The following is a 22,881-nucleotide window of genomic DNA, read 5'->3' as shown; positions in this document are numbered from 1 at the left end:
TTTAGAATAAAATGGTGTTATTTTCATAAGCTTGTGATTTTCTTATTTAGTAATCTAGTTTATCCTAGTTTTAGTTTTAATAAAGTTTGTGGAGTTAACATTTGCTTCGATGGTTAGTGGATTAAACTGATGCTCAGCCTTATGAATGGATTTCAGTTGCTCAGGTTGTTAGGTAAGACTGTGGTGTTATAAACCTTCGCCATGACTTGAGAATCTTGATAAGGAGATATATAATTTTTGAATGAGGATTTCTTAAATGAAGTCTAGATTATCAATTATAATGAACTGTCGGAATTTTAAATAAAGATTTTCAACCTGATTTATATTGGCTAAGTTTAAGGTTTAAAAGATTAATATCAATTCTATGATAGCAGCCAGTGATTACGGATTTTGATGATTGGTTTATATTTTAAGATGATTCTAAATCATGGAACTGAAAATATATGATTTTTGTTATTGAAAGAATTTTTGGTATTATAGAAATATGATTTGCATAATTACTGTTGGAAAACAATATGTTACGATTAAATCCCATTTTGAGGTTCATTTGGATTAGAATAATGTTTATGGGAAAATACTGTTAATATTATTTTGACTAGAATCATGATGAATGGTAATGACAAATATGGAGACTAGGTTTTGGTGCATTACTGATATTGATGCTTAGTTGATTTTAGGAAAGTGAAAGATACTACATGGAAGCCAATGAAATCGTTTCTATATCCGATAATATGATCAAGGGAACTGATTAATATTTGAAGTTAAGTCTTAGATTTTGAAATTTGCTGATTTACAGACTTGATGTTTATACTTTATGATCTTAGAATTTCTGCATCTTTATTAGATATTAAGTATACCTTTGATGATTAATTGATCTATACTTCGAAGTTAAATCTTGCAATGGAATGCAAGGATATTGCCTGATTTATAATTTGAGGTTTACCTATGATTTGGAGACAAGATTTGAAAATGTTATTGTCTTACACACTTTTTGATGATAAAGGAAATAATGATTATAAGACTTGATCTTAAGCCCTTATACCTTTGTCATGATATTAAGGATAGTTATGATTGATTTGATCTACGTGTTTATGATATATTAATAGTTTATGGTCGAGGTAAAGTTTCGGGATACATGCTAATCTGATTAAACAAAACTATTTGGTGTTATCGTTGGAGGATCCTAAGGTCAACATCTTAGTCTTTCGCTAAGCCAATTGAGGTTGATTGAGGTACTTGATTTATGTTATGAAGTCTGAAGAACTACAGACTGTCTTACTTGAGGATAGGAACGGTTGGACTCGGAAATAATGTTTAAGGATTTTCTAATGGAAAGAAACTCCAACCCCTAAGGATTTATTAAAGCATGGTCTTTTTATCGAGACGTTGGACTTTAAATAAGTTTCTTCCCTAGAATTGGGCGTTGGAATTTCAATAACATGAGATGGAAGATTCTTTCTTGGAAAGCATCGAATAACAAAGTCAGAGCTATGTATTCTTAATGCAAAAGACCGAATCTAAGTTAGGTGAGACTTTATTGGTTAAGTGTACTGAGCAAGTATCTAACATTCACTCAAGCGTGAGTATACTCTCTTGTTTTCGATGAGGCTTATGAAAAAGTACCCGCCTTTGTCGGTAGATCGACTCATAGAATAGATCATGGTACTATATAAAATATTATTTTCTTACACCCTTTTTGAAAGGACAAGAACAGCCGCTTAGCATGGAGGTTTCGTTTTCTTCTATAATAAGTTTATTTCTGAAAAGAAGTAGATAGAATTTTAACAACAGAAGATAAGGTGAAATTTCAAGATATTGCTTAAGGTATTTTGAATACAATGATCTGATCAGGTATTACTGACACAGACGAACAAAATAGATAAGCTCTACAATAAGAGCAGACCTTTACGTTGAAGCAGAGAAATGAAAATGATGTGGATGGTGATGGTGATGGTTACATTGAAAGTCATATAAGTTAAGGAGTTATGGCAAGATGATATAAAATATGCTTTATTTTTCTTCGTTAAGGAAAACTTTCTAGTTTTTGAATTTCGAGGACGAAATTCTATTAAGGGGGGAAGATTGTAATATCCCAATTTTTTTTTTATTAGACTTAATAATAATAATAACTTATTAAGTAAGTTCAGTTAACTTATTCAATGAGTATAAAAAAATAAATAAAAAAATAAAAAAATTCCACAACTTGCACGGCAAGTTGACTTGTCTTTATTAATTCTTCTTCCTCCTTCTTCTTCATTCTTTCTTCCTTGTTCTTCTCGGCTGAGCAGACCCACTGAGAGAGAGAGTGACATTGAGAGATTGAGGGGGAGAGAGAGACTCGGGAGATAGAGAGAGAGATCAAAGAGATGTTGAGAGAGAGATGAGAGTCTGAGTGAGAGAGAGACCGAACGGAGAGGGAGAGAAATCGGGAAGATCGGACCCGATCTTCCGGTAGACGAGCTGGGTGATGCCGGTGATGCGACTTCCGACGAACCCGTGGGCTAAAACCCATTAACTTAGGAGCTTGGACCCGCGAGCCAAACCCGTTGGATCCGGGAGAACTCGTGCGACCCGAACCTTCCGGAGGTTTGATCCTCCATGTCCGGGGGTCCTAGTAGCGGTTTCCGGTGAGTCGTGACCTGTGTGCAGCAACCCAGCCGAACCCCGAACCCCGAAGTCCCGTGACCCAGAACCCGACCCTGTGACCCGAGAGGAAGACCCGGTTCTTCCTGTGCGTTTTCCGGCGACTTTTCCGGTGGAATCAGTGGCGATTCTGGTGGATTTATTATGAAAACCCTTGGGGTAATTTCTTATAACCTATGATGATTTATTTTGGGAATTAATTTGCTTATTATGGAATTAGGGTTTGATTAATTTGAGGCTTTTCAAACGATTGTGTTTAAATAGGTTGATTGAGTGTTTGTGGTATTCTGTTTTCTGTTCTTAGCAGATTCAGTGGGTGTATGAGTGCTTTGGTAGATTTGAGTTCTTGTGTGTCTTAACCGATTAAGTAGTGTTTGGATTTATGATGCTTTTGGCCAAATGGTTTTGAGGTTAAAATTGTCTTTGTTGTGACTGTGATGGACTGATTGGAGGTGTTCGGCCATGCTTTAATTTTGGGTAGACTCTCCTGATTTGGCAGTGTATGTAGTTGTTAGACTTGTAATATTTCATGTTGAACTTTAGTTGCTGGAATTATTTTGAGATGTTTTATTTGGAGTAGCTGAGTGGGTGTGTTTAATTGTGGAGGATTTTCTGTGTTGAGGTGCTGGCCGGTTAGTGTTGGTGTATTCACTGTGGAGGGCCGCGATTATGGGTTGATGTTTGGGTGGATTTTTTATGAGTTCGGTTTAATATTGGTTGGTTTGAGTCATGGAGTTTTGGACTATGGATTTGATGATTTAAGAAAGTTCATTTTTGGGGATTTCTGTGAATAGGCCAAATGATTTCTTGCTTCTTTTATGTTGGAATTACTAACTATTGAGGATTTAGTTCACTAAGGTAGTGATGTTAGTTAGATTACTCTAATTTTCAAGAAAAGTCATAAATTATGATTTTAGATATCTGTGGTGAATTTGGGTAGAGATTTTGTATAAATAAAAAGTATCCGAATGATTATGATTACACATTACATAGGATGTTACATAGGATATTTCGAATTTTAGAATATTCTTCTAAGCTTCTTCTTTCAATTTATTAGGTAAAAGCTCGATCTCGATGCTAATGGATAATCCAGATAAGGGGATACAACACCGAAAAACCCCCAACAAGATTTTATTTCAAATCTTTTGAAAAAGTGTTGGGAAATTTTACAAAGCGTTTGCTTATGTGATTTTTAATGCCAAGCTTTATTATTCATATGTTATTGTTCAAGAATTTTGTGCATAAATTACAGATATGATTAAGAGCATATTTTAAAGTTATGATTTATGCATAATTACAGTTATAATTAAGAGCATTTCAAAGTTATAGATTATGCATACTTATAGTCATGAAAAAGAGCATTTGAAAGTTAAGATTATAGAACATTCCGAAGTATATGATTTTATTCAAGAATACAGTTTTGAAAGAAAAGAGAATCTAAAGTTTAAAAATCTGCACATGACTACAGTTATTAAAGCGGCTCTTACAGTTTTAAAGTAAAGTATACAATTACAGCAGAGCCTACAGTATTACAGAAAACGTTCATGTGCAGTAATTGTTTAACCCTGAGGCACTACTACAGTTACGATCGGTACCATATAGGATAGCATGGCAAGCATACCAAAATACGGTGTGTGCTACTGGCCGGGTTGGGAAGCCGGGATTGGCCTTCACCTAGGGAAGATTCCCAACCCGGCGACTCTTCTCTATGACGACAGGCTGAGTCTATAGGTCCTTTGGACAAAGCCAACGTGCGCCGCTCACGGGAACTGGCGGTGTAGAGTCTATAAAGGGATAAACCATAGATAAAGGATTAAAGGGAAAACAGATAAAAAGAATTTATTAAATCATTATAAATTTCATATGCCATTATTTATATTCCTCATTCACTTGTTCTGTTAATTGTTCATATGATTATGCCTCCTGCTTTAAAACAATACATTTTTTATCACGAATCATGTTTTTAATACGTGTTTTCTTATAAATCATAAACAGTCTACTATGTCATTTCTTAAACAATTTGCATAACTATAATCTCCAACTTATAATCACTCAAAGATTACATATCTTATTCATACTTCTAGACATCATCATAGTTTCAATATATCCAAAAATACCCAAATCATCCAAAATAAATTAAAATCAATCATACAATTGGTTTAGGTTGTAAAACAATATATATTATGAAATTCACTATATATGAAATTAATTCTTATCAGTGAGTAGAATAAATATGTCATTATGCATGACTAAAGATTATGGCATAAAGGTTTATAACATGTTTTATTCTCCTGGTGTTGTATTTTCTTTACTGAGTTGTCGAACTCACCCCTTTTTCCCTCAACCCTTTCCAGATGACCCAATAAGATGACATCATTTCTTGGTATTGGCGTAGATCTCGCAAAGAGTAATAGATCATTGCGGACCGACCAAATCTTTATTTTGTATAGTATGTTTCTCTTGGAAAATTCAAGGTATTGTAAATAATTATTAATAGAAAGGTATAATAAAGTAAGAGATTTAAATTTATATGTTGTAAATGCACGCTTCCATTTAAAATGTTTGTTTTTAGCACTCAAGTTCGCGTTTCCCTTATATCCCAAAATGGGGGCGTGACAGGTAGGGAGCTTGAACTATTTGACTATTACTCGGTCTGATATTTCCTTTGTTGTTCAGTAGGTTAGCTAGTTTATGCAAACTTCACGCCATCTTCATTTAGCTACCGTTCGCCGTATTATTTGATATCTTCGGGGGTCACCTAGTCGTGGGTTGTTCTTTCCGGCTAGCTCTCCGCTTCACCTTGTTGCTTATAATGATGCGGATTTGGCCGGATGTCCTGATACTCGACGGTCCGTCACAGGTTGGTGCATGTTTCTTGGTGATTCTTTGATCTCTTGGAAAAGTAAGAAACAAGCTCGCATTTCTAAATCCTCTACTGAATCTGAATATCGGGCGATGTCTATTGCTTGTTCTGAGATTGTCTGGCTTCGTGGGCTTTTGGTTGAGCTTGGTTTTCCTCAATCTGATTTTACTCCTCTTCATGCTGATAATACTAGTGCCATTCGAATCGCTGCAAATCCTGTTTATCATGAGCGTACCAAGCATACTGAAGTAGGCTGTCATTCTATTCGGGAAGCAGTAGACACTTGTGTTATATTTCTTCCTCATGTTTCTACTAATCTTCAGATTGCTGATGTCTTCACAAAGGCCATGACCCGACAGCGCCATCAGTTTCTTGTGGGCAAATTGATGCTTCTTGATCGACCAACATCAATTTGAGGGGGATGTTAGCTAGCATATATTTGATTATTCAGCACATATATTTAGCCTTAATATCAGCTGTAGATATTCTGTAATTATAGGTTAATTATTCCTAGAATCATATAATTGCTGATTTTCAGCATTGTAATTATCATTCTATTTTCTATATAAGATGTGAACCCTCACAAAGAGAGGTATTCTATCCAATTAACAATTCACACGCTGAAGATGTAAGTATATATATATATCTTTGTGGTATTCTATCCAATTGACAATTCACACGCTGAGCATGTAAGTATATATATATATATATATAACAACGTATTGGATTAGATTTATTAATTATTTGTCTTTCTCTGTTTCTAATTTGTTTTTTTGGGTGTCTTGCAATTGCATGCATGCAATTGATGAGTACGTCCTATGTCGAATAATAAACAAAGACTAGGATAAAATAAAATATTCAGTCAAAAACTTCCATTATCATGTTCAAGCTGATGCTCATGCCCATCAAGTTCCAGTCATGGAGACCGACGAAATAAACTAGAGAAACTTGAACTTGGGAGAAAAAAATCCTATTGCTGCTGTGCCGATTTCATAATCTTCAACAACGTCCACACCAATATTACCGGCGTCTGTAGAAGAAATGATTTATGCAATGATGGCTGAGCTTAAAAATGATGATGCACATCCTAAACCACAGTCAGTATCAAGCATATTAAGAGTAAAGAATGAAAACTGTAGCTGACTACAAAAAACTATGAACTCTATTCACCTCTGTTTTCATGTTCTAAAACAGAGCATGTTCTGTTTTCATGTTCTGCGCTAGCTTCCTATCTCTTCTTCTCTCGTGTAATGTAAGTCCAAAACCCCTTTTGCACATAGCCTTTATTGTACTTTTTTTTGTATTTTGCAGGTGTTTTTACCACAGCCTTTGATTCACAGCAACACAAAGTTACGGTGACCGGAAACGTCGCAGTTGAGACCCTGAATCAGCAACTGTGCTCGATTCTGTACTCTCCTCCTCCTCCTTCACCGCCGCTGCCGCCCACCACAACCGTGCTGCTCGGCGTTGCGCTGTTGTTGCTCGCTCTCCACGACCCACAAACCGGACAACAACCATTACCCCAGCCCTTGAAACAAAAAATGAAAAGTAAAAACGTATAAATTCAGTTTGGTTAGCGAGAAAATGGAAGGAAAAAAGAAGAAGAAAAGAAGCAAAGATACATGGGGTGAGGAGGAGCGGCAGGTGGTGCCGTCGGGGAGGTCGGGAGGATGACGTAGCTGGCCTCATTTTTACCAAATGGCATACTTGTAATTTATGTCCATTTTTTGTCTTAGTTATTCCGCATTTCTCGGTTATTGTTTCCGAGGACAGTTTCGAAATTTCAAAGGGTAAGGAGATGGGTATTTTCAAGCTTTTTGGCTAAAAAAGTCACGTGTACGGCATGTAACTCAGTTTTCATCCACTTAGACGGTATAAACTGACAGAGGGGGCCAAAAAACAAGCAATTGGTAATTTTGGGGGCCGAATTGCAAGCACTAGTAGTTCGGTAGGCCATCTGAAGAATGAGAGGTAGTTTGGGGGGCTTTTTTGTATTTAACCCTACAAGTTATGAAAGATCAATGATGAAAAGTGAAATTTTCTCTAAAAAAAAAAAAACAACATTCAAAACAACTTTTCCGATAATACCCTTCTTCTCTTAAAAACTAAAATAAAAAATTAATAATAATAATAATAAAGAAATTAAAAAGTTAAAGAAATTAAAAATTTTAAAAATTAAAAATTTGTAATTAAATTTTTACCATTTTTTTATATCACAAGAGTTAATTGTAAATCAAATAAAGCATATGAACTAATTTTGCATTTTTTTGCTTCTTTTTTTTTTTTTTTTTTTTTCTTTTTTATACTAAAAGTGACACATGTCATCATTTCATTGGTGCTGACATAGACATTAACGGAATCTGTCAAGTGTTTTGCCTGCAGGAACTAAATTGTTATTTTGGCCTACCTTGATGACCTCTGAATTATTTTTATACTACAGGAAATAATTTGTGATTTAGGCCAACTACATGGCAAAAAAAAAAAAAAAAAATATTTGGCACACTTTGATAATTTGATGAGTCACTTTAGTACACTTAAAAATTGACTAGTTTAAAATGGGTTGTTAGTTGATGGGTTTTATATATATATAAGTTATGATTCAATTAGGACCGTGCAGATTGGCCGCCCGCCACCCACCGGCCGCCCTCCGGTCATCACCCCGCCGACACCGAGCCACCACCGACATCCGGCAACCGGTAAACGGTACAGATTTCGCCTACCGACGTCGATTCGGCCAGTAGGCGAAATGAAGGCCGTGCAGTCGGTTTTCGCACCGATCCGAACCGACTATATTGTTTACTTATATATATATATAAAGACGACACCGTTTTGTAATACAAAAAGTAAAAGCAGATGCCATCCGCCTCCTCCTCCTTCTTTTTCGTTATTCCATCCTATATATTCCACTCTTAAAAAATTCAAAAACCTAACCAAACCTGAAGGCTGAAAGGCTGATTATCTGTTTCTCTCTTCTTGTTGCCAACGTCGGAAACTCATTCTTTCTCAATCTCTTGCGGAGCCGTAAGTCACGTTTAAGGATAAACTAGCAAAACTGACGCTTCTTTTATGCCTTCTTTCTTATTTACGTGTATTTGGTTATTGAAGTTTATTAATTATCTAAGCGCACCTTTTAAGACTGACACACCATAGATTAACACGTTAGACGCAAAGCTTGAGAACACGGCTGAGTCAATTATGTGAGAACACGTCTTAGTCTAGGGACGTCTTAGTGTAGGGTTTGAGAACACTGCTTTTTTGGAGCAGTACTGTGCCTGCAACTAAACGATGTAGGAACGTCTTAGTCTATATATATATAATAAAATAATTGCTTATTGTGGTTCGACAATCCATCCAACTCTTGCTCATTATAAATTGTGTTAAATATTCTTCTATAAATTTTAATTTCGTTTGTCAACCTTTAATTTGCTTAGACGTGTAGAGGTGTGTAAAAGAAGATTTCTTCTCTCAAAAACAAAATTTTCTCTCTTCTATGAATGAATTTTGTTTCTTCTTCTGACATATTATTTTTTACTATCATTTTCAGGTTGAGATGTCTCTCGTCTACTTTTGAGAAATATTATTTTTGGTGTTTTTTTTTTTCTATTACTTTTAAAAGTTTTTCTTTTTAGTTTACCAAAGACTCCCTTGTCTGTCAGCTTAGGATCAGGACAATTTTTTTTTTTTTTCACTTTCTTCCATGCATCTTCCATCTTCCCTCTATTTCTTTCTCCACTATTTTCATTTTCAACTTCGTACACCGGCTACTACTCCAGGCTGGCTCACTGTGGGAGGGGCTATGGCCGCTGCTCTCTCTCAAAAATTATCAAAAACACCCATTGGTCTCCAAAAATAGTCTCCAACTTGCTGCATAAGCCACAAGGTGACTATTCTCTTAACAACAAGAACCAGCCATCTGCTCCCTTTCATTTGCGTCTTCCTCATCTGCTCTCTTTTATTTTCGTCTTTATTTTTCCCATCAGTCAGACTGATTTGGCCTGAAAACAAAATAACTGCAAAGCCCCTCTCTCTACCCAATTATCGACCGTTATCGTCGCCGGTGAATAGTCAAAATATTCCATGTTGGAAAGAAGGTAGGCGGAAAACCCCCTGCCACCCCATACCCATACCTAGATTCAATGTCACTTTTTTATACAATTTTTCATCACCTTACTTGTCGCAAGATGGTTTCTCTTCTTATTTTATTTTTAAAACTTAAAAAATAATAGGGAGTCATCTTACGATATTACGATAAACAATGTAGTAAAAAGTTATATAAAAATGTAATAATAAATTATATATATATATATATATATATATCTTGTGTGGCAATCTATCACATCTCTCTCTATATATAGTCCATCCTCCCTGCAAATTAAACCGTAGAGACGAAGATGGCGACATCAATGGCTAACAGCAGCAAAGTGATAAGCTTGAAGCTTCTTGTAGACAAGAGCTCTAACAAGGTGCTGTTCGCAGAGGCTGGAAAGGAATTCGTGGACTTCCTCTTCGGACTCTTACAGATACCTCTCGGTTCCATAATGGGGCTTCTTTGGAATCATGGCATAGCTGGTTCAGCTGGTTCGTTGAGTAGAATCTATGGGAGTGTCCAAAACCTTGACCCCACCTATCTTCTCCAAACCAAGGATTCTCTCTTGACGCCTAAACCAGTCTTCCCACCAAACACTCGTACGCCTCCGTTGTTGCTAAACTTCCTACCACCAAAACCAGAGACCAGATCGAGTTCAAAACCACATGTCTCCGTTCATTTCCCCGTTACTAATTATCCTATTAACTCCCCGGTCAAGAAAAAACAAAAAAAAAATTATCCTATTAACTCCAGCTTTAGCTCTTCGACCTTCTTTGTGGTTGGGAGTTCCGCCACTTCTGCTTCTAGTAATAAACCGGTGATTGAACCAAAGGAGACAGGGTATGTGAGAGGTGTCGTGACATATATGGTGATGGATGATTTGACGGTGGAACCCATGTCAACCATTTCTAGCATCACCCTTCTCAATACCTTCAACGTAAAAGATGTCAGTTTCCTCCAGGAGAAGATGGTGAATGTTGACATAAAGAAGGTAGGCATAATTCATAGACTATTTCTTTCTTAATTTTTTTGAAGGTTTTGCTAATGTTTGTTTGAAATTGTGCTGTCTGTCTTCGTAGGGCTTGGAGATGGTGAAGGCTTCATTTGGGTCAACCACAGTCCTTACTGATGTTTTTCCTTGAGGAGCTCAATATTCCTTTCTTCTCTTCATAAAGGGTGGATTAATTTGCCTTTTGATTTGTGAAAGCACTGGAAGGTGGTTCTAATCGTTGTAGTTTTCTCTCTTCTTCTTAAATAATTAAGTGTTAATCGGTTTCGATGTAAAATATATATATATATATATATATATAATCTAAAATGCATGGTTTAATTTCATCGGTTTAGAAAAATTAATTGATTTTTTGGTGTTTGACTATTATTATAAAAAAGAAAACTTCTTGAAAATTTGTTTTGTTGTTCGGTTCAGGCTAAAAATGTGAAATTAATTATTAGTACTTAAATTTTCGGTAGAGTGGCTCCAACGGGAGTTTTGGTGTTTGGAATGTATTGCATGTGATGTTGGTATCCGTTGGGACTTGGGAGGGAGGGTTTGGGAGAGGAGTCTGTGAAAGAAAAATGTTTTAATTAGTAAACCACTTAATGAAAATCAACGAGGCGTTTTACAATTAATTAATTTTTTATATATATATATAATTAACCGAGTTTTTCAATAGCCAATCAAACATTCAAAAATGCTAAAAAAGTAGTTTAACAAAATCTCTTAATGAAGTATTTAAATCATGTGAATTATCGGTTCATAGTACTACATTACAAACTTTTTTTTAAAAGAAATTCTAAATAATTTTTCAACTTTGAACTTCTCCTCAGTGAACGCACTCTCCCGCATTTCATTCTTTGTGGCTGCCATAAACCGTTGTTAGCTGACAGATCCAATGTTTGCCGGAAGTCTCTAGCTATTTTTAACGACAATCACTGATTTTTCCTACCATCCAAACACCAAAAATACTGTTCAAAATGAAAAAAAACATTTTTACGTACAAATCGAGTGAAGAACCACATTGACCAAGAGTACTTGGACGAGTGAATTAAGAACCATTGGATCCCAATGACCAAGACTTTAGATAATCCAAGGGACACCGAAAAAAAAAAAAAACTACGAAAGCAGACAAAACGTGAGTTACTTTTTGCACTACTTTTTCTTTCAGCTGCTTTTGCGTTGCTTTGGAGTACAAGCTATGGGCCCTGCTATACTATTCATCGGCGCAACAAAAGATTCGATCATATATGTCCGTACATATATACCATCTCATTTGGGTTCAATCAAATCAAACCAAAATAAAATAAAATAAAATAGAAAATGCTTCTTACAAACAACCATACACAATAATTTACACTACTCTACTCATATGGGTAGGACTAATGTGAATGGACCTACCACATGGGTCTCATCCTATGTGAGTAGAGTTGTGCATGGTTGTTGTGCAAAAATCACCTCTTATTTAAAATATTTTTTAAAATTCTTTATAAAACTCAATTTCACTTAATAACTAGGTAATATGAGACTTCACACTCATGAGTATCTCTTATAAACCACTTACTCTACGTGAGCTATTCATCTCTTACTGATATGAGACCGGGATGTTACAAACTCTCCATCTTAAATTTATGACGTCCTTGTCAGGATAACATCATGTAGGGCTCCAGTACCACATTACCTGGCGTTACTATGTAGTTTTGATATCCTTTGTAACGACCTAAGAAAAAGCGTTAATCACATCTACGCTATCACCCTAAAAAGGCTAATCAAATTTAAGTTTCCTTATAATCGGTGGCGGAGCCAGGATTTTAGTTGAAGGGATCAAGAATTTTTATTTTTTAATAAAAAAATTAATTTTTTTTTAAAAAAAAATATAACTAACACAATAAATAAATAATTCAACAAAATTTAATTATCGCTTAAAATATATAAATGTAACTTACAATTTCTTTTGTCACTCTTTTAAACCACATCTATGTTATCACCTTAAAAAGTCTAATCAATTTGAAATTTCCTTAGAATCAGTAGCGGAGCCGGGATTTTAGTTGAGGGGGTCAAGAACTTTCTTCTTCTTCTTTTTTGTCATTTTGAGAAATTTTTGAAAAAAACTTTAGTTAATAAAAAAAATATATTAAAAAGATATAACTAACACAATAAATAAATAATTCAACAAAATTTAATTATTGCTTAAAATATATAAATGTAACTTATAATTTTGTTTGTCACTTTTTTAAACCCGTGAGTAACAAACAAGTTTCCTCCTGCTTGATTTCTTGTGTCTAGTCTAAAGAAATATCAATATAAGCAATACGCAGCATCTTCTAAAATACTATATTCCAGCCAATTAGCCTTAAAGAAATATTTAAGGCTAGCCTTTAAAACCCAAGCAAAAAGATTTTTGCACAACACTTCTCAAAACTCAATACCCGGCTCTGAAACAAAAGTCACATACCCAAACACGCCCGCTTGAGAAAAAGCTTCAAAAGAAAAAAAGAAACAAAAATGTCTCTTGCACAACTGTTATGCAAGAGACAAGAGACATGAAGTGAGTCTCACATGAGACCCATATGATGAGACCCATATGGTGAGAACCACCGTATAAGATCCACCCGTGTCTCTTGAATCATCACAACAGTTGCACCAAAAATCATGTCCCAAAAAGAAATTTCCTTCTGGTCCGAATCCCAATTGGTTTTGATATTGTGAGACTTGGCCTCCTCTACTCCACGAAATGAAATTGCCTTCTTTAACTAGTCTCGTCCTCTTTCTTTTTTCTTTTGAGTGAAGGTTTAAACGAACGCACCATTTTGTTTTTCTAATCAAACCTTCCTTTATGTATTTTAGTATTGAATCAAAATTTAATTTCTTTTATAAATTTAATTTTTTAACAGAAAATATGAATATTATAAGAAGAATAACAGAAAAGTGGCTTATAACAATAAATTGGTAAATTGATAGGCATAAGTGTTATACCTGTTGGTTCGTTGGGCTTTATAAAACATGGTTATTAGTTGGAGTAGCTAAAGAATATTTGAAACTTTATTTTTTTTTTTTTTTGGAAAAATATAAAAAAGTGGTTGTTAGTTGAAGTAGCTAAATATATTTAACCATTTTTTTTTTGGAAAAAATATTAAAAAAAGCGTCTTAAACTAACAATCGAAACTATTATTTAAAAAAAGAAAAAGAAAAAAAAAAGATAAATGCCAAATGAATCCATGTGGTTGACCTAAATTACAAATCATTAACTGCAGAATAAATAATAATTCAAAGGTCTTCAAAGTTGATAAAAAAAATAACAATTTAGTCATTGTAGTCAAATTTCATCAAAATACTTGGACGGATTCTGTTAATGTCAATGTTAACACTAATAAAAAAATGACATGTGTCACTCTTACTAAAAAAAAAAATCAATATATTAAAAATATACACATATAAACCTAAATCACTTACTGCAATCAAATTTCGTCAAAATATTTGATGGATTCTATTAGTGTACCACGTTAGTATCAATAAAATGACGACACGTATCATTGTTAATAAAAAAAATATATATATATATATATATATATATATATATATATATATATATATATATATATATATATATATATATATATAAAATTAAAATTTAAACAAATTAAAAAATTAAGATTTTTAATAAAATAAAAAATAAAAAGAATAAGTGGTTGCCGAGCCACCTATTTTCTTCTTGTTTTTTCTTTCATTAACAAATTTAATTTTTTAATTTTTAATTTCTTTAGATTTTTAGTTTTATATTAATAATTTTTTAATTTATTTTAATTAAAAAATATTTTTATATTAATTTTTTATTTTATTTTTTAAAAGAATAAGAATATTATAGGAATATTTCGACAAATGTTGCCTTTTTGACACACTATGGTAGTTTGATGGGTCACATTAATGCACTTGAAAATTCATGAGGTTATTTTAAAATCGGCTGTTGGTTCAGAGGGCTTTTTTACATTTTTCCTCTTCTTTTTTTGGGGTTAAATATAAAAAAGTCCATTAAACTAATAACCTATTTTAGAATAGCCCCATGAATTTTCAAGTGTGCTAAAGTGACCCATTAAACAACTAAGTTGTGCTAAAAATGCTACTTTTTTTTTTTTTTTCCTATAATACCATTATCCTCTAAAAAAACATTAATAAAAAACTTTTTTTTTTAAAAAAAAAAAAAAAGAAAAAAAGAAAAAGAAAAAGAAAACAAGGGGTGGATTAATATCAAAAAACTATTTTTTTTTTTTTTGGAATAAAAATAAAAAATCAGTTCCTATAATTAGCCTACATTACAACTCTTTTTCTGTGGTATAAAAATAATTCAAAGGTCATTAAGGTAGGCCAAAATAACAATTTAGTCCCTGCAGTTAAAACACTTGATAGATTCCATTAATGTCCATGTCAACATCAATAAAATGATGACATGTATCATTTTTAGTAAAAAGGAAAAATGGAAAATTAGTTCATGTGGTTTACCAGATTTACGATTAACTCTATGAGGTATTAAACTGAACTCAAAGGTCCCTATGGTATGCTAAAAATACAAATCACTCCCTCCAGTCAAATTTATTTAAAAAATTTGACAAATTTCGTTATGTACCATGCTAGTGCCAATAAGATAGCGACATGTATCACTCTTAATAAATAAATACAAATATATTAAAATAAAATATTATTATTATTTTTTTGACAAACAAATTGAAAAAAGGAAAGGGTTGGATTGCGAGCCCCCCCTGAAGATGGTTCCATGGGCTGGGACGGCTGCCCAACCGGCTCCAGCCACCCCTTTCATTTTTCTTCCTTTTTTTTTCAAATAAAAAAAAATATATTTTTTAAAGTTTTTAATTTATGTAACTTTTTAGATTTTTTTCAAATATATAGTTTTTTATTAATTTTTTTATTTTATTTTTTTGAAAGGATAAGGGTATTATTGAAAATATTGGCATTTTTTTGCACGCCAGTGCGTTTGAGTGCTGAATTTTAAAATCAAAATTGAATTCTTATTCTATTTGCGAATTTTGAAGTTTAACTTTTTTAAAAAAATTGAATAAAATATAGTTTATTTAAAAAAGTTGAATAAAATATAATTTATTTTTAAAAAAAACAAATAAAATCAGAATTATATTTTGTTTTCAAAATTCCATATCCAAACACACTTTTTTAACATACTTGAAAATCGGCTTTTTTATATTTAACTTATTTTTTTATTTTATTTTTTTCTTCATGGGCCCTTGAGTCTCGACCTTTTTTCTCTACATGTAGAGTCCATGAATGCTCCCTGCAAATAAAGCCGTAGAGACGAATATGGCGACATCAATACCCAACACCGGCAAAGCGATAAGCTTGAAGCTTCTCGTAGACAAGAGCTCCAACAAGGTGCTGTTCGCAGAGGCCGGAAAGGAGTTCGTGGACTTCCTCTTCGGACTCATTCATATTCCCATTGGTTCCATAATGGGACTTCTTTGGAGTCATGGCATAGCTGGGCCTGGATCGCTGAGTAGTGTCTATGAGAGTATCCAAAACCTTGACCCCACCTGTCTTCACCAAACCAAGGAAGAACTCTTGATGCCTGAAGCGGCGTTCCCATCAAACACCCATCCGCCTCCGTTGTTGCTCAACTTCGTACCGCCAAAACAGCAGGCCGGAGTTGATGATGAGAACCAGTACTTCTCTTCGGAAACTCGTTTTGGTTGATGATCTGGAGTCTCTGATCGACAGTTCTGTTCTGAAGAAATCAGCGGATGAAGCCATGGTGACAGGGTATGTTAAAGGTGTGGCGACATTTATGGTGATGGACGATTTGATGGTGAAACCCATGTCAACCATTACTAACATCACTCTCCTCAATACCTTCAACGTCAAAGATGTCAGTTTGCTCCAGGAGAAGACGGTCAATATTGACATAAAGAAGGTCGATCTTCTTTAATTCGTGCCTTTTTTTTTTCTTAATTTTTTGAAGTGTTTGCTAAATGTTTGTTTGAATTAATTTGTGATGTCTGTCTTCTTAGGGCTTGGAGCTGGTGAAGGCTTCATTCGGGTCAACCACAGTTCTTACAGATGTTTTCCTTGAGGAGCTAATTGCTTAGTCCTCTTCAACTTTGAAAGCCAATCCGAGTAGACATCAAGTGCATGTGTAATTATGGGTTTTTATGTAATGAGAAGAGGCATCCTTCAGGGGTTTTATCATTTTGGAAAAATATAAAGGAAAAGGTAGAATTGCAGGGCTATGTGTAATTATGGGTTTCACTTGATGAGTGAATTTGCCTAGCTTGTTTCCCTTGGGGAAGGTTGTAATTGTTGTTGTTTTTTCCTTTTCTTTTTCTGAAATGATTAAGGTTTCATCCGTTTGATGTATATATATATATATATTATTTAACATGTTTTCAATTAATGCTTTAGAAAAATTAATGATATTTTGGTGTTTGACTATTATTATTAAAATACTTTCTTGAAAAAAATTTGTTGTGCGGCTAACATTGAAAATGTGAAAAATTTTAATACTCAAATTTTCGACCGTGGCGACTATTGTGGTCGGGAAACAGATCTTCTCCATTTTATTAGAAATGGAGAGGAGGCGGTTAGTTTTAAAAGAGAGGTAAAATTATCTCAACATTAAAATTGAAATAATTTTGCCCCTTATATTTGCCTAACCGACTCTTCTTCATTTCTTTTGAAATTGAGAAGATCTTAACTTTCCGGCGGTTGAGGGTTAGGTGTGGGAATGAAAGAAGAATGAGTGAGTTTATATAAGACGAGTTGTTGAGTTGAGAAAATAAACGAACACTCTCCTCTCTCACTTGTGACACACGGGTTGGCCGTGGGTTAGGAGAGTTTTTTTATTTTTATTTTTTTTTTTCTCCCTTAAATTAACTAACTATATTAATGCTCCGTTTATTTCAATATAAAATATTTTTTAAAAAGCATTTCCATATTTTTCAATATTTGGTCCGTAGCCATTTTTTTTTACCACTTTTTTTTACCACAATCACTGATTTTTATCTAACCACCAAAAATGCTATTGAATGAAAAACATCTTTTACGTTCAAAATCGAGTGGAGGACACAACAATGACCAAGACTTTAGACAATCCAAGGGACAACGCTAGCAGACAAAAGATTAGAGTTATGGGGCCCTCTGCTATTATTCATTCGCGCAACAAAAGATTCCATTATAGATGTCCGTACATGCCAGCTCATCCCCGCTATTATTGTCATTGCCACACCAAAAGATTCAATTATAAATGTCCGTACATACCTGTTTCTGTTCTTATCCTTACGTTGTCAAATGGATTAAGTTTAATTTTAACATCGTGTATATAAAGTTTTGGCACTCTTTTCTCGAAGTCAATTTTTAAGGACGAGTTTTATCTAAAGGTTTTATTATTTTGTATCAAAACTAAAAACGCTAAGTTATGGGTTCGAGTCATGACAATTTACTCTATTGACATTAATCTGATGGTAGACATTTCGCTTTTTAGGAGGTGTCTTGAATGTGGGTTCACTCCTTCCTTAGCAAGCTGCTTTAGTATTTTCTATTGCAGTTATATCTCCATTTTCACTGTGAGTTTGTCCGCAAGTGTCATGATTTCTTGTGTGAACATGATGCATCTTGTGGGTTTTTTCAAATAACAATTCTCTTCCTGACCCGTGTTGATGGTTCAAACTATTTTAATGAGACTTGGATGTAGGTGTTGGTGTGACCTAACGACACAATGGTGCAAAATGTTTTGTGCTATTGGATTTTTTTGGATGCTGAGGGCATTAATAGACTTCATTTTTGTGTACATCCAACACTTTAGTTAAGAGAAGGTTGTTTAACTTGGCATTATTTAATGACTTATCACTGGATTTTGGAGAAATTATTATTAAATTTTAGATTCAATAATAATTCTTAGTAACAAGTTAGTTAGTATGCATTTCAAAGTGGAGAGCGGGACTAATGACAAATGCTTGGAAAGCTAAGCAAATGAGAGATTTGGGTGTGTTTGGCAATCCACTCACAATTTTTTTTTTTTTTTAATAATTATAAGAAATGATTGATGTGATATAAAGATGAAAAGAGTTTTAAAATTTATTGTGAGAAAAAAATAAAGAAAGCTGTTTAGTAATACGAAGAAATAAGTATAATTTTTTTTAAAAAAAAAATTTGGTAACATGGGTTTTTATTTTTATTTTTAAAAAAATAGGGTGGGCCTAGAAAGGAATTTTTTAGCTAAATGTTGAAGATCCAATTAATGACAGGCTTAGAAAAGAGAAATGTTAGGGTACCAAATTTTTTATCAAGATGATGTGGAGCTTATTCATCGGAGATTATCAAAACAATTAATAAAAAGAAATGCTACGGGTACCTCTACCATCTGCATTTCTCTAAAAACAATTTTTTTTTTAAAAAAAAAAACTTTTTATTTACTAGCTAAAGATCCAATGTCTGGCTTAAAAAAAAAAAAAAAAAAAAAAAAAAAAATGTTATGGTACTAAATCTTTTACTAAAATGATGTAGAACTTATTTATTGAAGATTAATATATATCAAAATGTACAATTAATGAAAAGAAATGTTACGGATACCAATAACTAAAATACACATCATTTTGGTAAAAGATTTAGTATCTCTATCATTTCTCTAAAATAAAAATAATAATAATAATAATAATAATATATTTTTTCTTTTTTCTTTTTTCTTTCTGGGCTATTGAGTCTTGACCTTTTTGCTCTACATATAGAGTCCATGAATGCTCCCTGCAAATAAACCCGTAGAGAAGAAGATGGCCACGTCAATACCCAACACCAGCAAAGCGATAAGCTTGAAGCTTCTCGTAGACAAGAGCTCCAACAAGGTGCTGTTCGCAGAGGCCGGAAAGGAGTTCGTGGACTTCCTCTTCGGACTCATTCATATTCCCATTGGTTCCATAATGGGACTTCTTTGGAGTCATGGCATACCTGGGCCTGGATCGCTGAGTAGAGTCTATGAGAGTATCCAAAACCTTGACCCCACCTGTCTTCACCAAACCAAGGAAGAACTCCTGATGCCTGAACCGGCGTTCCCATCAAGCACTCATCCGCCTCCGTTGTTGCTCAACTTCGTAGCGCCAAAACAGCAGGCCGGAGTTGACGATGATCAGAACCAGTTCTCTTCAGAAATACTTTTTGGATTCAGCTCTAATATGTTCCAAACTGTTGTTGATGATGATGATTCGGATTCCTATTTCGACAAGGAGACAGGGTATGTTAGAGGTGTCGTGACATTTATGGTGATGGATGATTTGATGGTGAAACCCATGTCAACCATTACTGGCATCACTCTCCTCAATACCTTCAACGTCAAAGATGTCAGTTTGCTCCAGGAGAAGACGGTCAATATTGACATACAGAAGGTCGATCTTCTTTAATTCATGCCTTCTTTTTTTTTTTTCTTAATTTTTTGAAGCGTTTGCTAAATGTTTGTTTGAATTAATTTGTGATGTCTGTCTTCTTAGGGCTTGGAGCTGGTGAAGGCTTCATTCGGGTCAACCACAGTTCTTACAGACGTTTTCCTTGGGAATAAGGGAGTTGAGGGGCTAATGCCTTAACTTCTCTTCGACTCGAGTAGCTTTACTACGGAATTCTCCAATAACTTTCTCTCAGGTTTTGCTTTTTAGACATGAAGAGTGGAATCAAGAGCGTCAAGTACTATGTATGCATGTGTAATTATGGGTTTTTATGTAGTGTGAAAAGGAAAAACCCCTTTGTTAATGCTTTTTTTAGAGTGATTTTTTTTTTTTTAAAAAAAAAAAAAATGTTCTCATGTGATATGAAGAAAAGAGTAGTTTTTTTTTTTTTTTTTTAAGTGTTTGTCACTTTGCTCCTGTGTAGGCTGCCGGGAGCAAACTGAAAATAAGTGTTTCTTATTTTCAAATTTACTATTGAGATGTGTAAGAAATGTATGTGTATCATTTTTCATCCCACAATAGCTATCATATGGCCAACTATTGTGGGTCCGGCAACCACCACAAGTCTTCACACCTGTCTTCGCTTTTAATTTTTTTTTTTTTTAATTTATTTATATGGAATAAAGCACCCTCTATAAAATGAACATATGTTTTCAAAACATGGTGAGAGAAATTATTGGAGAAAGCACACAAGAAAATGAGGTTTGATTTGAAGAATATATAGATTTCCTTTTGAGGAGTTTGTTAATTTCTATTTTTTTCCTAATGCTGTTTTTTTTTTTTAATTTTTATTTATTTATTTATGCTTTTACCTACTAACAGACATGCATTTCCTGCTAATCGATAGCCCATTTACTTTTTCTTTTACTGCTTTTGCGTTGCTTTGGAGTACTAGTGCATGCTGGACGCTGCTTTTTGGGTCTTTTCTCATCATTGGCCCTTTCACAAGCTCATATTTCATTGGCCCTTTCACACACACCCCCCCCCCCCCCATGGCAACCAGTAATTCTACGAGTACATTGTCTATCAAGTGTCAAATAACAAATAAGGTGGTTTTTAAAATTATCATTTGATTAATTATATGTTCAATGGTAATTTTAAAAGCCACCTCATTTGTTGATGGACACTTAATGTAATCCTAGAATTACTCTATGGCAACCATTTCTTCCCATATTTTTATTTGGAAAAAATAAAATAAAAACAAATCTCCTTTCAAAACTATTACTAAACAACTCTTAAGACTCATCTTTGTAGCGAAGTACTAGAAAGTTACTGTTATTATTTGATAGATTTTGTAGCAAAACTGGTAGCAGCCATAAATCAACCAGCATATTTTTACTCCCCCTTACCGCCCCTTATGTAATTTTTGCGGAGGAATGTTAGGTATCTCAAATTTTTTTTTTCCAAAAGTTAGTTCTCAAATGATATGTCATAATCTCATATGATTTATCATTTTAGAAAATGTGTCACAATCTCATAGGATTGTGACACATCATTTGGGAACCAACTTTTGAGAAAAAAAAAAATTTGGGATGTCTAGTATTTCTCATTGGGAAATGCTTGATAGAGGACACTCATTCGTCCCCCATCATTCATTTATAATAAAATAATAATTTTTTATTAAAAAGTAGGCTTTGATGTGACATCAAAGCTTACTTTTTAATAAAAAATTATTATTATATTATAAAAGGCTCACAGGGGACGGATGACCGTCCCCTGTGTAGCAAGACTCATTTCTCATTTTTACGAGTAGAGCTAGGACTTCATATTGTTAATGCGTTTGCCCCGGTGTATAAAAGGGTTTTACAAGGGCATCCTTAAGTTTATAAAGGAAGTAGTTTAAGGCTTGGTCTACTTTCAAATTCTCCCCAAGATTACACAGATTTTCAATATACACCCATCTACATTTGGAATGATGATTTTCTTGGAATAAAAATGAGTATTACTAAGAATATAAGAAGCTATAATAGAATAATCATTCATATTCTTTCGTTTGATAACGACATAAGAATAACTAAATTTTACCACCCCTATCGGCCATACTCAATACCCGTGCAAAAAGCCTTCTCTACATAGATCGAATAGAAATTTGGTTTCGCTGGCAGGCGTGGCCTTGATGAATTATTTGCACTCAAGGAGATTCAAGCTTTAGACCTGATAGAGATGTCACCAAGATCAAGACCCTTACCACTTAAACTAACTCCTCGGGTTTTTTTTTTTTAACTAGAATTATTTAATTTTTTTTTTTTTTTTTTTAGGCCAAAAAGAAATGGCGTCTCCATGAGTAGGGAGTGGTCGGCCACCCCATCCAAAGCATTGGGGGTGGTGCAAACTCACAAGTACCATCGAGGGTCAGGGCCACCCTAGCCATGGAGAGTGGTTACACCCACCCAAGATGTTCATCAGGAGTGGTGCAACCAACACAAAGATAGAACCATTTATTTTCCCTTTTTTTTTTTTTTTTTTTTTTTGCCACAAAAATAAAATAAAACAGAATGGTTTTTTGGGGAAAAAAAAAAGTGGTATTTTATTCCTAGGAGAATAGTTATTCCTGTCATTTTTTTTTTTTTTTGGAGGAATAGCTTTTCATGTAGAATGGTTATTCTTGTAAATAATAAACAAACCAAACGACGGAATAGTTATTCAACTTATTTCATCCGAGTCCATTCCTGTAAGGCTGTAACAAACGTGCCCTTCAGCTTGTTTGTCTATAAAAGCTTGAAAATGTAAGACTTCGTTGATTGCTTTTAAAATAATTGAGTGCCATTTGAGACTTTGGTCAGTTAAGTCTCAGGTTTCTACTGAACTCCTGCATCTGGTGGTCTGTATGAAATTAAGTACTACAAAA

At 33.9% G+C, this 22,881-nt stretch overlaps 2 protein-coding genes across 2 annotated transcripts; both read left to right on the top strand.

Moving 5' to 3' along the window:
• Positions 1-9,898: 9,898 nt before the first annotated feature.
• Positions 9,899-20,219, top strand: LOC133876850 (uncharacterized). Its single transcript, XM_062315092.1, has 8 exons — positions 9,899-10,584; positions 10,673-10,723; positions 11,759-11,843; positions 15,899-16,271; positions 16,327-16,519; positions 16,617-16,667; positions 19,344-19,979; positions 20,082-20,219. Exons 1-8 carry the CDS (start codon positions 9,910-9,912, stop codon positions 20,172-20,174), a joined length of 2,157 nt encoding a protein of 718 aa, XP_062171076.1. The 5' UTR covers positions 9,899-9,909; the 3' UTR covers positions 20,175-20,219.
• On the top strand, positions 15,877-16,902 carry LOC133878075 (uncharacterized). Its single transcript, XM_062316564.1, has 2 exons — positions 15,877-16,519; positions 16,617-16,902. The coding sequence occupies exons 1-2, from the start codon at positions 16,259-16,261 to the stop codon at positions 16,692-16,694; spliced, it is 339 nt and encodes a 112-aa protein (XP_062172548.1). The 5' UTR covers positions 15,877-16,258; the 3' UTR covers positions 16,695-16,902.
• Positions 20,220-22,881: the final 2,662 nt, after the last annotated feature.

This window comes from Alnus glutinosa, chromosome 9, assembly GCF_958979055.1.
Source record: "Alnus glutinosa chromosome 9, dhAlnGlut1.1, whole genome shotgun sequence".
Classification (NCBI taxonomy): Eukaryota; Viridiplantae; Streptophyta; class Magnoliopsida; order Fagales; family Betulaceae; genus Alnus; species Alnus glutinosa.
This window is presented reverse-complemented; position numbering and strand designations above follow the sequence as displayed.